General features: G+C 38.2%; 1 protein-coding gene across 2 annotated transcripts in view; it reads left to right on the forward strand.

Moving 5' to 3' along the window:
- The window catches only part of EPS8L2 (EPS8 signaling adaptor L2), a 96,624-nt gene that overhangs the window by 21,676 nt on the left and 61,805 nt on the right, over positions 1-13,143 (forward strand). Inside the window, exons 2-3 of one of the 2 annotated variants that reach the window (XM_026706624.2) lie at positions 6,557-6,620; positions 9,382-9,437. The exons of the other annotated variant lie outside the window; for it this stretch is intronic. Coding sequence (XP_026562409.1) covers positions 6,577-6,620; positions 9,382-9,437 — 100 coding nt within the window. The 5' untranslated portion in view covers positions 6,557-6,576. The remainder of the gene's footprint in view (positions 1-6,556; positions 6,621-9,381; positions 9,438-13,143) is intronic. 2 annotated transcript variants of the gene reach the window in all.

Raw genomic sequence — 13,143 nt, forward strand, 5'->3', positions numbered from 1 at the left:
GAAACAGGGGAAGCCCAATTTATACTTGTCCTTTGAAGTTTGCCTTATAGAGTAAGTCTAATCTATTAACGATATTAAAGATATTGCATTTGTTTTAAATATATCATTGAGGCACAGTTTTCTGAACTAATTAGCAAATAATCTTATAGCATTCCACTCTTGGGAAAACAAAGAAACAAACAACAGGATTAGCATCCATATAATTTCTTGCAGTTGATTGATCTCAGCCTTACCAGGTAAAGCAGACAAGTAACACAGCCTAATAAGATAATTTTACTTTATTATTGTAAAGCCATGTTAACGAGACTTTTGCACGTCTGGAAGAACAATTCTCCCAGCATCATGTTTACAGCCCAGTGACTAAGGGAGGGTCCCTCCTGAGCTTCTTGGTCTGTCCATTATGCAGCTGTGAGCTATACTACCTTTTATTGGCCCGTTTCCTAGGCCACATCTCTTCGCCCAGCATCCTAAGGTCATTCCACAAACCATTACACTCTCTGGTGAATCCAGACTTGCAGGGAATATACTCCAGATACTACTAGCTGGGAACAAATATTAAACAAGAACATTTCCATGACATTTTACTTTTCAGTTTCCCAGGAACTTATAATTGGCTATTGCTCCAAGGAGAAGCACTTGAAGAAATCCTGTTGAGGAAAGCTTGCTTATTTATAGTTACTGCCCCTTTTCCAAATTTGGTGCACTCTCTGTTGCGTTCCATTACCAATGCCATATTTTCCAGCCAACATAGCTGCCAAATGGCAAAGGTTTTGAGAGGAACTAAAAATACCAGGAAGTGCTTTTAATAAGGTTGTTTATTATCATTTCTCTATTGCCGATATGATGTCTTCCAACATGCTTAGTTTTTTTTGTGGCACACCCATCATATTTCACTTGCAGTTTGGTTTAATTTCATGATTCCATTATATTTAATTTCTGCTAAATGTCAGCAATGTGAACTATTCTTGTTCAAGAACAAGGTGTACTGGTTTTGGGTTTGTAATAAGACCCACCCTCTTTCTTTGAATGACATGCAAGTTCCTTTTTGTTGCTCTAAGGTCACAAAAATTGTTCCCTGAATGGTGGATTTTGTATAAATTCCTAAATTCTGTGTATACCCAACAAAGGCCAGTGAAAGACCACTGTTTTCAGTAAATAAAAGTGGTGCTTTCTAAGGATCAGATTGCCATGGTGGCAACAGACAGGATGGATCGGAGATATGGAATACATCCCCTTCAGTAGCTGCTTTTCTGATAAACAGACTCATTTCCGGCATCAGCTAGTATTTTAGAGGTTCCTCCCACCTTCCACAGATAGAAGGGAACATTTTTTCAAAACATAGGTTAGCTACAAGGCATGTGTGTATGTTAAAAACTAAGTACAAGAACTTTTGTATAACCAAATATATTTGAATCTCATACAATAGATCAGTTAAACTTTCCTTTAATACAACTTTCCTGTAATTGCCAGTTGCTTTTGAAAAAGAAAGTCTCCATGTTGCTTATCATTTCCCATTCAATGTGTGGGTTTTAATATCATGTGCAAGTTTATTTATTAGGCAGCTCTAGCCAATCTTCGGCACAACATTTTGTTTCAGTCATGACTTTCATATGCTTTCCAATAGGAAGAGACTCAAAAATTGGAGACTCATTGTGTGTGAATAAAGCAACCCCAAGCATGATGCAATTTGTTTCCTATACGTCCCTCCTTGCGAAGGATGCCCCACGATAAGGATGCCCCACAATGTGGCCAACTGAGATGTCCGCAAAAGGGTGACTTTGAAGGGAATTGTTGTAGGAAAGGTAATTCAGTTGTAAAAGAACTAATTCACTAATTCATGTTAGCGACTATGCTTCTTTTTTATGGTTTGAAGAAACTGTGTCCCATACATCAAATTGACAGATTTATAAGAGAAAGGCAAAAAGGAAACCAAATATGTTACAGTAATGCTATCTAAACCAAACCCTGTTAATATTGTACAATAAGATTTGTATGGGGAGCAAGCATTTGTGGTTTATTCAGTGTTTTTGCTGGTCATCTGATTGTTCACTCACACCCAACTTTCAGAGACTTTATGTATTGGCTGCCTCCGGTCTTTCTCATGATTTACAACTTTTTCAATGTTTCCAAGTTTAAACCTGTATCTTGTTCGATGGCATCAATCCAAAATATACTTTACTAGGTTTGTTTTTAGCATCTCCAACCATTCCAAGCATGATTGGTTTTTTTGAAGAATTTGATTACCTGATATGACCAGAATAAGACAGCCTTGTATTCTAGTCATATTTCTGGATTGATGCAGACTAAAATACGCTTGATTGTTTATTTTTGTTCTCCAAGCTGTGCATAGTACCCCATTTCCAAACTCATAATTTGAAGGAGTTTTTTCTTTTATCTGCTTTTTTATTGTCCAACTTTCACAAATATATGTAATTAATGGGAAAAATAGCTTTAACTATTCCATATTTGGTATTAAGAGTGATCTTGTTTTTACAAATTATCTCTATGCTAGTCATTGCAGTGCAACCAAATCAGGTTCAGTATCTCCTCTTTGAGTAAACCAAGAAAAATAAATAAAATCCCGAACTGATTCAATGTGTTTATTGTCACTTATTACTATGATGTGACTTTGTGTTTATAGATACACCGAGGAGAAAAATGTAAAATATGAATAAATTGGGTTATGTGAACTACACAAGATTTGATTTATATGTCAGATTTGGTTTGCATTTTAAAATGTATGTGCCAGATTCTAACAGTATTCCATATGTGTTATTTTGAGAATTGAGTTTTGGTAAATGATTATAAACTGTAATGGAATAGTATGATGTCTGCTTCAATTTTTGGCAGAATGGGAAGGAAATATAACATATAGTGATATGTTACCCTGCAAATTTTCAGCCAGATAATTTAAAGAGTTTCGCTACAGTGGAGTTTTGAAATATCCTCCATGTATTTCTTATGAGGCAGAGATATGAGGACTGAAGAATGACCAATAGCCATTTGAAAATAGTCCATCAAAGAGCCTGTACAGAAGATGTCATGAACCAGTGCAGAGAGTGTCCTATTCCAATTAAAAACAAAAATGTTAAAAAGCTGCTTTTAAAAAAATTGAAGAGTTTCTTGTTCTATGAATAGTAGTTATTCTGGTCAGGCAGGTTTTTGACATGGCTGATGGGCAAGATTAACCTCTTCTGGGAATTATTTATTACGTGCTTCCTCCCCAACCATTAATAAGAATGTTTGAGATATGTTATTTAACTACATTCCGATAAAAGTATCATATGCAATGAACAGTAAACACACTGTCTTAGACCCATTCAAACAACAAAGAGGATCTAATTCACTCCGGGAAATGACAGAATGAGATAAGTGTCAGAAAGAAAATAAGAGGATTTTTAAAAATAAAAATTGATGGGAAGAACAGAGAGGAGGTATCCTTGGTGCTCTCTGAGCTCGGTTGTTTTCTTGCAGATGCTTCATTACCCAAATTAATAGCACCGATGATGTTACCTGATTTGGGTAATGAAAAGTCTGCAAGAAAACAATCAAGTTCAGAGAGCACCAAAGACCCCTCATTTCAACCCTGAGATGCAAATATTCTCCCTCGCTGAGAATAGAGAGAATTAAAAAGGAAGGAACGGAGGTACAGAAAAGCTGTAGAGCTGTAAACATTCTGCATATGGAGACCAGACATGGGATTCCACCAGTTTTACAACTGGTTTGGTGATCTTACCTTCAACTGCAGCCCCTATAAAGCACAGGAAATGAGTGGGGCCCTTCCTCATCACACCAAACTGGTTCGGAGCGAGCTGAACACGGGAACAAGGTAGAATCCCACTCCTTATGGAGACTTACATGGAGACTCAGAAGAACTATGACATAGTTCATCAAAATAGATTCATAGTTAAAGAAAGATAAAGATAAAACATAAAGCCTTAGGAGAATGAGAATGTTTCAGACAAACAAAAGCAAAGAGGATTTTTAAATAATCCAATGCTCTCCCATCTCACTGTAAATCAGGAATTTATGCTTAAAAAAATAGGTTTCGTTGTAATAAAGAGATCATTTTTACATTTTTTTTATGAATAGTCATCCTGAAGAATTTGCAAGTGATAGTTTCTATTTCATCAGAAAGAAATTCTAAAAATAGAAAGAATGGGGCTTTGTTCTTTGGAAATGCCAAAAGTTTTCCTTTATATAGGAAAACTGTATATAGATGTTACTATATACAGTTTTCCTATATTATACTGTATATAGATGTTACTATTTTCGTTTGTGTTGTGAACTGATTAATCTTTAGAAGATATCCAGCATCTCAAAACATATTTAAAATTTATGGCTTAAAAATTGTTTTGGGGGTAGTTTTTTAAAAAAGGGATAATCAACTGACTCCAACATAAAGTAAAATATTTTTTCTCAAATGTGAATTCATTAATAAGCTTCTAAAAATAGCATTAGTTGTACTTTGCAGGTGGGGGTAGTTTCACATCTGACTTTGGCATAAATTATAGATTAGAATATAGTTTTTATTTTTTTAATACTATGAAAGTTTTAATGTAGTACAATAAGCAAATTAATTTTAGCTGGCATTTCATCTGCAACCAATTGTCTTCCAAACTGATTATTCCCTTATGTATTTAATTTAAGTGTATATTTATTGGTTGGATGGTTGATCAGTTGGTTGGTTGGATTAAATTTGATACATTACTGGCTATTTAATCTCTTGACATCCATCTCAGGATAAAAATGTATTTAGTTAAAATAAAGGATACTAAAAATGAACTAAAAAGATCAGCAATTTTTTAAAAAAGACTGCCCAAAGAGACACATTTTGAAGACCCTTAACAGCAGAAATCAGTCAGTCTTATCCACTCAGCGAGGAGGATTAATCAAAGATGTATCCCCAAGAAGATCCCAAGGCTGTTGTGGAGAAAGTCTGTAGGAATATCCACACTTTCTTCTTGGCCCATTGTTAGAATGGTCCCCTCAATCTTTTCTGAATACAGGAATAGAGGATGCCCTGTTAAATCCGGGAACTGCATTACACACCAGAACAACTAGACACAAGATTTTTTCCCGAAAGTCATCAATCTCTGCTAAACAAATAATTCCCTCAAACCTGTTCAACTATTACAAAGTCTGCATTACTATTACTGTTAATCTTCTCATCACTCCTTATCACCCATCCCCTCCCACTTGTGACTGTATGACTGTAACTTTGACACTTGTATCCTTACGATTTATATTGACTGTTTCCTGGTATGATTGATTGCTTATTGTACCCTATGACTATCATTAAGTGTCGTACCTTATGATTCTCGACTCCTGACGAATGTATCTTTTCTTTTAGGTATACTGAGAGTATTTACACCAAGACAAATTCCTTGTGGGTCCAATCACACTTCGCCTATAAAGTATTCTATTCTCTCAGTGAACCTAAAAATCCATCTTCCATTCCACTTTTAAATCCCCCAGTTCTTTGAAAGAACAGTCTGTTCCTTTTGCATCAACAGGGCTATAATGGTACCATAAGGGAGAAGCAGGGGTGGGATTTGAATTTCTTAACAACCGGTTCTGTGGGCATGCCCTAATTTGTGGGTGTGGCTTGGTAGTCATGTGACTGGGCATGGCTTGCTGACTGGGCGTGGCTTGGTGGTCATGTGACTGGCTGGGCATGGCTTGTATGTAAATATTGTAAGTGTTTATGTACATATTGATTTTTTTTATATAAAAAAGAGCAACTTTTACCCCAAATGAGGCAAAGCAGGCAGGCAGATTGAGTTGCTGGCAGAATCACAGAGTCACTCGGAGATCTACCTTTCTGTAATCTGCTGCCTGAGTCTGCACTGAAAAATAGAAGCTTCAGTCCTAAGGGAGGTTCAGCTTGGCTCTCAGGCCAGTCGTGCAAATTGCCGGTTCTCTGAACTGTGCAGAATCGTAACAACCAGTTCTACAGAACTGGTCTGAACCGGTAGAATCCCACCCCTGGGGAGAAGGTTTTATGGTGAGTATAGTCCAGACTGAGCACCAGCCTGATCCCATTGCCAGCCCACCTGCAATTATAGGTAGCCCTCGACTTACAACCAAATTAAGCCCAAAATGCCCATTGTTGTTAAGCAAGATGTTTGTTCAGTGTCATTTTATGACCTTTCTTGCCACGGTTGTTAAGTGAATCACTGCAGTTGATAAGTTAGCAACCCACTTGTTAAGTGAATCTGGCTTCCCCATTGATACTGCTTATCAAAAGATGGCAAAAGATGATCACATGACCTTGGGACACCAAAGCGGTCATAAGTATGAACCAGTGGCCAAGCATCTGAATTTTGATCACATGATTATGGGACTGTTACAAAGATCAAAAGTGAAAAATGGTCCTAAGTCACTTTTTTCAGTGTCATCATAACTTTGAACGGTCACTAAATGAACTGTTGCAAGTCGAGGACTCCCTGTACACTGTTGTAATTTGTGAGACAAATGTTATATAGATAAGCAAATCAATGATGACAATGTAAGCAGGGCAGCCTCTCAAGTAATCCATCTTGTTCTCTTGCAGGTGAATATCCAGGAAGCAGTATGAGCCAGAAAGGATCCATAGGCAGCCACTCTGGCTCTGCAAAGTAAGGAAACTAATGTTTAAATGGAACTAAGTGTGGGTGAAGGAGAAAGCAACTGAAGAGGTTCACAGTTCTACAATCTGGATTGTCATAGAAAGTATATGGAGGATATGTAGAGGGCAAGTTTGCAGATGCTGAAAAGTAGAATTGTGTCTTGGGTAAAATAGTAATTCTGCTTTCTTATTTCTGGTTAGATGGGGTGGATATGAAATCCTCTAGTGCAGCGGTTGCCAACCAGTGGGGTGCAGCCACTGGTGAGCCGTGAAAATTTTTTGCTGGGCCACAGAGAAATCTCATCCCCAGAGCACCCCCCAAAGCAATTAATCCAGGATGTGCAGAAACACAAGGCTGTGACACCCACATGGCCCGCGGGAACCTTCCCCACCCACTCTCTCCTTACCCAGCAAACTTGCCTCCTAAATTGCTATTTTTCCCTTTTCTGACCATCATCTATTCTGCTGTGCTGGGAGATTTAGATTAGCTAGGAAGCAGGAAATGGTTGGATTTCTTGCTTTCTACCTATTCTTTAGATATTTGGCCCTGCTTTTAAGCACAGCCGAAGCTCCCTTAGGACTGAAGGTTCTATTATTCAGTGCAGAGTCATAGCAAGCAAATTTGAGAGACTGAGCTAACCAATGGCAGATAGATAGATCATTGAATGAATCTGTGATTCTGTGAGCAACTCAATCTGCCTGCCTGCTTTGCCTGATTTTGGGTAAGAGTTGCTCTTTTTTATAAAAAAAATTCAATATTTACATACGTGGTGTGTTGTGAGTTAATTTTATGAGTTTGCTTGCAAGCAAATTTTATGTGTCAGACTGAGCTAGCCAATGGCAGATAGATAGATTCCCGAATGAATCTGTGCTTCTGTGAGCAACTCAATCTGCCTGCCTGCTTTGCCTGATTTTGGGTAAAAGTTGCTCTTTTTTAATAAAAAATTCAATATTTATATAAATATTTATAATATTTACATACAAGCCATGGCCAGCCAGTCACATGACCACCAAGCCACACCCACAAATTAGGCCATGCCCACAGAACTGGTTAGTGGTCCCTGGGATCTAAAATTATGAGTTTGCTGGTCCCTGAGGTCCAAAAGGTTGGCGACCGCTGCTCTGGTGGGCCACTGGAACATGTACAGTTTACATTTCTGATTCCCTTTGAGTAATGATAGGAACAACTCAATTGTTTTTCTGTCCCCTAAAACAGTGGTTCCCAACCTTTGGGGACCGTGGACCGGCAACAGTGACGGCAAGCAACAGCAGGGGTGGGTGGGTAAGAGATGATTGCGGATGCATAACCTAATTCCGCACATACACAAATAAAGCTTCTCGTGCTCACCTGCCACTTGCATGGACCGGTTCCCAATGGGCCATGGACCAGTCCTGGCCCATGGCTCGGGTTGGAGACCCCTGCTCTAAAATTTTATAATTAAGTACGGGACTTGTAGCAAACGAAGTATCTGTCAAAATGAGTATTATTTAAGAGACAAATCCCGCTTCTGACAGCTGACACAAATACTTAGGCGAGTCATGGTATTTGCATCATGATTTTATGGCACATGTTTCATTCTCATGACATGAAGTGGTGGTGACACTTTGAGAGCTGTAGGCCATTTCATTTTAATGTATGCCGATTAGTGTACATTCAAAGTTACAATAAAGTTATTCTAAGTCTAAGCATTTGTGTGAGAGTGGGGAGCATTGGTTTTTGTGTGGAAGGACTGCAATCCCCATTAACTTTGGACACACATACCCCTCCATAGTGCTTGTATATAGAATCATAGATTTGGAAGGAACCATTTAGTAGACTTGACTATGAGATGGCAGCAAACAGATAAATAATAGTCAACAACAACAACCCACCAATTCAATGGAGGAATCCAGATTAAAACATCCATAGCATAGGACAGCCTAATCTCTCTTTCAACTCATCTACTAAAGGGGAATACAGCGCTTCTCTGAGTAATTGGTTCCAGTGTTAACTCCTCTGTTTGGGATTTTTAAAATAATTGTCAATCTGCTTTCCTGTAACTTAGATGTATTAATTCATGTCCTCAGTTTTTAAATTGCAGAAGACATGTCTTGACTTCTTTTGCTTCAGGTTCAGGATGGAGACTTTGAGTTCTAATCTAGTGAAAGACACAGCAAGTCGTATAGCCTGAAACCAGCCTGCTGCTGATTTATGTCACTAAGGGATTACAGCTCCTTAAGAACATGGCAATTTGTTCCCTTTTATTCTTTTATTATGTCATCAGCAGGGGATTTAATTTAATGTATTCAATTTAGGCACCGCCTGATTCCAAATTCTGACTCTAGGCGGTATACAATAAAAGCAAGCAAAAATAGAAAATACATTATAATAAGATTATTTTAAAAGGTTGGTAACACAGTAAGTGACAAAGAGTCAGAGCTGTTGCAAAATCTTTGCCCTATTTGAAACCTGAAAATTATAAGAGGCATAAGAAGTCAGCATCAAGTGAGGAGAATTGATAGGCTTATTGTCCAGTCTCTAGGAGAAATTGCTACATTTATCTGTTTGAGGAGTGAGAATTGGGAAAGGAAAAATTGAAAATGCTGTTTTTTTTTAATCTCATGATATGGAAAAAATGGAGGACCTTGCAGTCAAACCTTGCTTAGGATTCTATGTCCTGTTTTCCCACATAGGAAACTCCTGTCATAAGCACAATGGGGAAAAATGGTGAATTTTCTCAAAGACAGATTAAAGTGCTCTTGTTTCATCTAACTGCTTTCTCTTTTTCCAGTGGCAGCATGGGTAAAGGAGAAGGTCCTGGCAAAATGAGTGCAAAAGATTTATATGGTAAGTCCACAGTTTATGCTTAACAAAGCTTGTTTAAGCAAGGAAGGTTAGATCTAACAAAACAAGAGTTAACTTACAAAATGATGAAAAATGATCATTTGTTGGCAATTTAAAGAAAATTATTGATTGCTAACATAACATACACTGGGCAGTTTTGAAGAAAATTGCCTTTCCATTTTCAGTATAGAGTAATTCAGCCAATTAATCCCTAATCCACAGGACCACAAGTGACAGGCTAATAAAAGCAATCACCTCTAAAAACAGTCATCATCATCTATCCTTCTGAAACTCAGGGGAATTTAAGGAATAATATAATATAATATAATTCTTATATTAAACATATATCGATATTGCCATGTGTGGACTAGGTTAATGAACAATTTGTACTGCTCTCCAGAATGAAGTGCACTTCAGTCACTCCCACTTGGCTCTTCTTGCTAATGCAAGCAGTTAAAGTAACTATCTGTGATTTATTTGGAGCAGCATCCATGCTTGCTAGGAATTCTGTTGGTTACTTGTGGGATACCTGGAAAACAACATCATGTAGCAGAAGATTGTCCTATACAAGGACAAGAATTATAAGAAAGAGTTGCCAGAAGTTTAGATTAATCAAGAATCTCCTTTTAAATATGTAAAATAACTATTAGTTTGTAAGTGTTAGCCTTCTAGTCGGTTCTTGGACAAAGTATGCCATGAATTCTTCAGTTGCCAATTGTTGGTTTTCTAAGCAGATCTTGTGTTGAGAAGTTAATATGGTCAGACTTCTTCTGTTATAATCTGTTAAACTGAACTTCTTCCAGATAGTTGGCCTGACCAACTATAGACTCCTTACTTTTGCTTCTGCAGGAGCATGTCCTTTGCCGGGCCAACTAGGCCAATGTTTCCAGCCTTTTTCATCACAGAAAAATTTGTATCTTTGCCCCAAAAGTGTTTTTTCAAGAGGCAACTGGGCTTTCTGGTTAACCAGAAAGTCTAGTTGCCTCTTGAAAAAACACTTTTGGGACAACCATGATCTGGATGACTGAAAACCTCCATAGACAATTTGCATCCGGGTTTCTATCAGCCCAGTTGGTCGGCCTTTTAGTGCCTGAAATTTGGCATTTCAACTCATTTCCCCCCTCTCTCCCCAAATACATGGGTTGCAAGAGTTTGGTGGACTCTGCATGTGTTGGTAGCTTTTATTACCCTTCTAGCATGTGTAATGCACAATTTCAATTTTCTCTCTTTTCACATCCTCTAGTTTCTAATGCGGTGTTGTCTTTGCTGGTGACACAACACATGTTTGATGGGAAACACACCAATTGTCCTAAAATTACCTTGCACTGGCACTGCCAGCTCATTGCTAAGGTGCAATAAAAGATAGGCTGTGGAGAGAGAAGTTTTTCTGTTGGCATACTGTCCTACCTCAAAGATGGGACGAAAACACATAGCTGTTGCTCTGTAGATAAGCTCTGGGAGGCACGGTTGTAAACCAGGAATCCCCCTGATGCAAAATTCATCTCTACTGCATTGAACTTGCTAATTAAGAGTGGTCTTAGAAGCTTCATGGATATTTATTGAAGTTCACTTCAGGATGCAGAAATATAATAAAACACCTTTTCAGTAGCTGCTCTCATAGTAGTAACAGGAGCTGATGAATGACCCTTCTTCCTACCTGCACGAATGAATGAATTGTCCTTTGCCTGCCACAAATGTTTCTTGTCTTCCCTTGAGGTCATTAGGGTACTGAATGCTCTTTGCCTTTGGCAACAAACACCCAAGCTTCTCATGTGTTAAGCTCCATATTCTAAAAGATTCGCCACATGCTTGCTGAAAGATCTGTAGGCTTACAGATCCAGCAGGTAGATCTCAGGTTTCTGCTTCATTCAGTACACAGCTGCCAGCTGAATAAATGTTAATGTAGACCATGAATAAATAAAGTCACTTCTCTGCTTACTGACTCCTGTTTTGAACCAAGATGAAAGGGCATTGAAGGGAAATCCATTATATTCTTGGAAAGTCTGGTGGGGGGAAGTATTTCAGAATAATTAGAGGTTTGTACGAGAAGCCCATTGCTGTTTTTTCTGTAATATTAGCAATACTCCCCCTCCTTCCCTGAACTTACAGTAAATTTTTAGTAAGGCTAAAGTAGTAGCTAAAGTACCGCCTGATCATTTTGCCTTTTGAATTCTTCTAGAAGGGAAATAAGTCCAGATCTCTGGATTTATTTTTATATGTAAAAAATCCATTCCCTTCTGGAGGTTCCATTTAGAGATATGAGCTGTCCACATGGTCAAAGTGGCTCTCGGAGCCTTCTCAGATGATGCGTTTGCTGTGGCATTAGGTTCTGTTGCTCAGACAAGTGGATCATCAAACAATTCGATCCAAAGTTCTCACTTGAGGCACAACCCACCCGGTTCAAATTATACTACTTTGGACACATTATGTGAAACCCAGCTCTCTTGAGACCTCTGTAATGCTGGGAAAGGTAGAAAGAAAGAAGAGACCAACCCAATCAGCAGCAAGGAGGAAGGGCTCAATTACAGTGGTAATTTTCGAATACCTAAAAGACCAGATTAGGGATTAATTATCATGGAGGAAATCTATCTATCTAGTTGCTGAGAGTCAAAATGACTTAGTAGCACATAATCAATTAACTTTACACAATGGTCCTCATGTGTAATGATGTCAAAGAGAAAGTTCTTTGCTAGCCCTTCTCCCTTGTTTCCTCTTTTAACTTTTCCAGCAGAAATCACACAAAGAAAAAAACTGAAACATGCTCAGTATGGCCAAACTGTTGCAGAATGGGATGTTATAACTGCTGTCATGCAAAACTAGAGTTGTGAAATCTGCCTTAAAATACCAATCAGCTTTGAACTAATGAACAGAGAAAAGTGTCTTCTCCAATATTGTTCAATGTAAGTCCTAGAAGGCCCAACAAACCTGGCTATTGATTTTGGTAACTTCCTGAGAATTCTGAATAACTTCCTGAGAATCTGTGGAGGCCCTCAAAGTCATTGAATGTTCTCTAGTCCAGGGGTCCCCGACTTTGGCAATTTTAAGACTTGTGGACTTCAGCTCCCAGCCAGCTGGCTGAGAAATTCTGGGAGTTGAAGTCCACAAGTCTTAAAGTTGCCAAGGTTGCTGTAGTCCATCTTTTAAGCTCATAGCAGAGGAATTTGTCTACCAGCCAGTCAGATAATTTTATAACCTTAGCATTTAAAATCAAGATTTGTTTAACATCTCCATAGGTTTTATTTCCATAAATGAAACTACGTGACCACAGATAGCTATAAAATATTGGAGTCATGGATGGCTATGGCTACCAAGAATAGATTCGTCAAAATGTTCCTTTTTCTGAAGCAACAGCAAAACAACTCTTTGAGTTAGGTGAACTAGGAAATATCTCATTTCAAATAGCTTGTTGAAGATGCTTGTGAAGATGCTTTAGTAATCTCTGTTAATTGTCAGCCCTTAGCATCATATTTATCTTTTAAAATAAATGAGAAAGGAGCAGATAAACAGAAGCAGATGAACTCTTGTGGTTGCAATGAAAATGCTGTCACAGAAGTTATTTTGCATAGGGAAGAAAAATGAGATCTTCGACCACAAAAATCTGGGTTTGTTCATTGGTAGACTTTAAAGTACTACAAGATCTCTTGTTCTTGTGTGTGTATGTGTGCGTGTGCGCACACACACACACACACACTCCTACATGTTATCTGAG

Source organism: Pseudonaja textilis, chromosome 1, assembly GCF_049901715.1.
Source record: "Pseudonaja textilis isolate UNSWEBS1 chromosome 1, rPseTex1.2, whole genome shotgun sequence".
Lineage (NCBI taxonomy): Eukaryota > Metazoa > Chordata > Lepidosauria > Squamata > Elapidae > Pseudonaja > Pseudonaja textilis.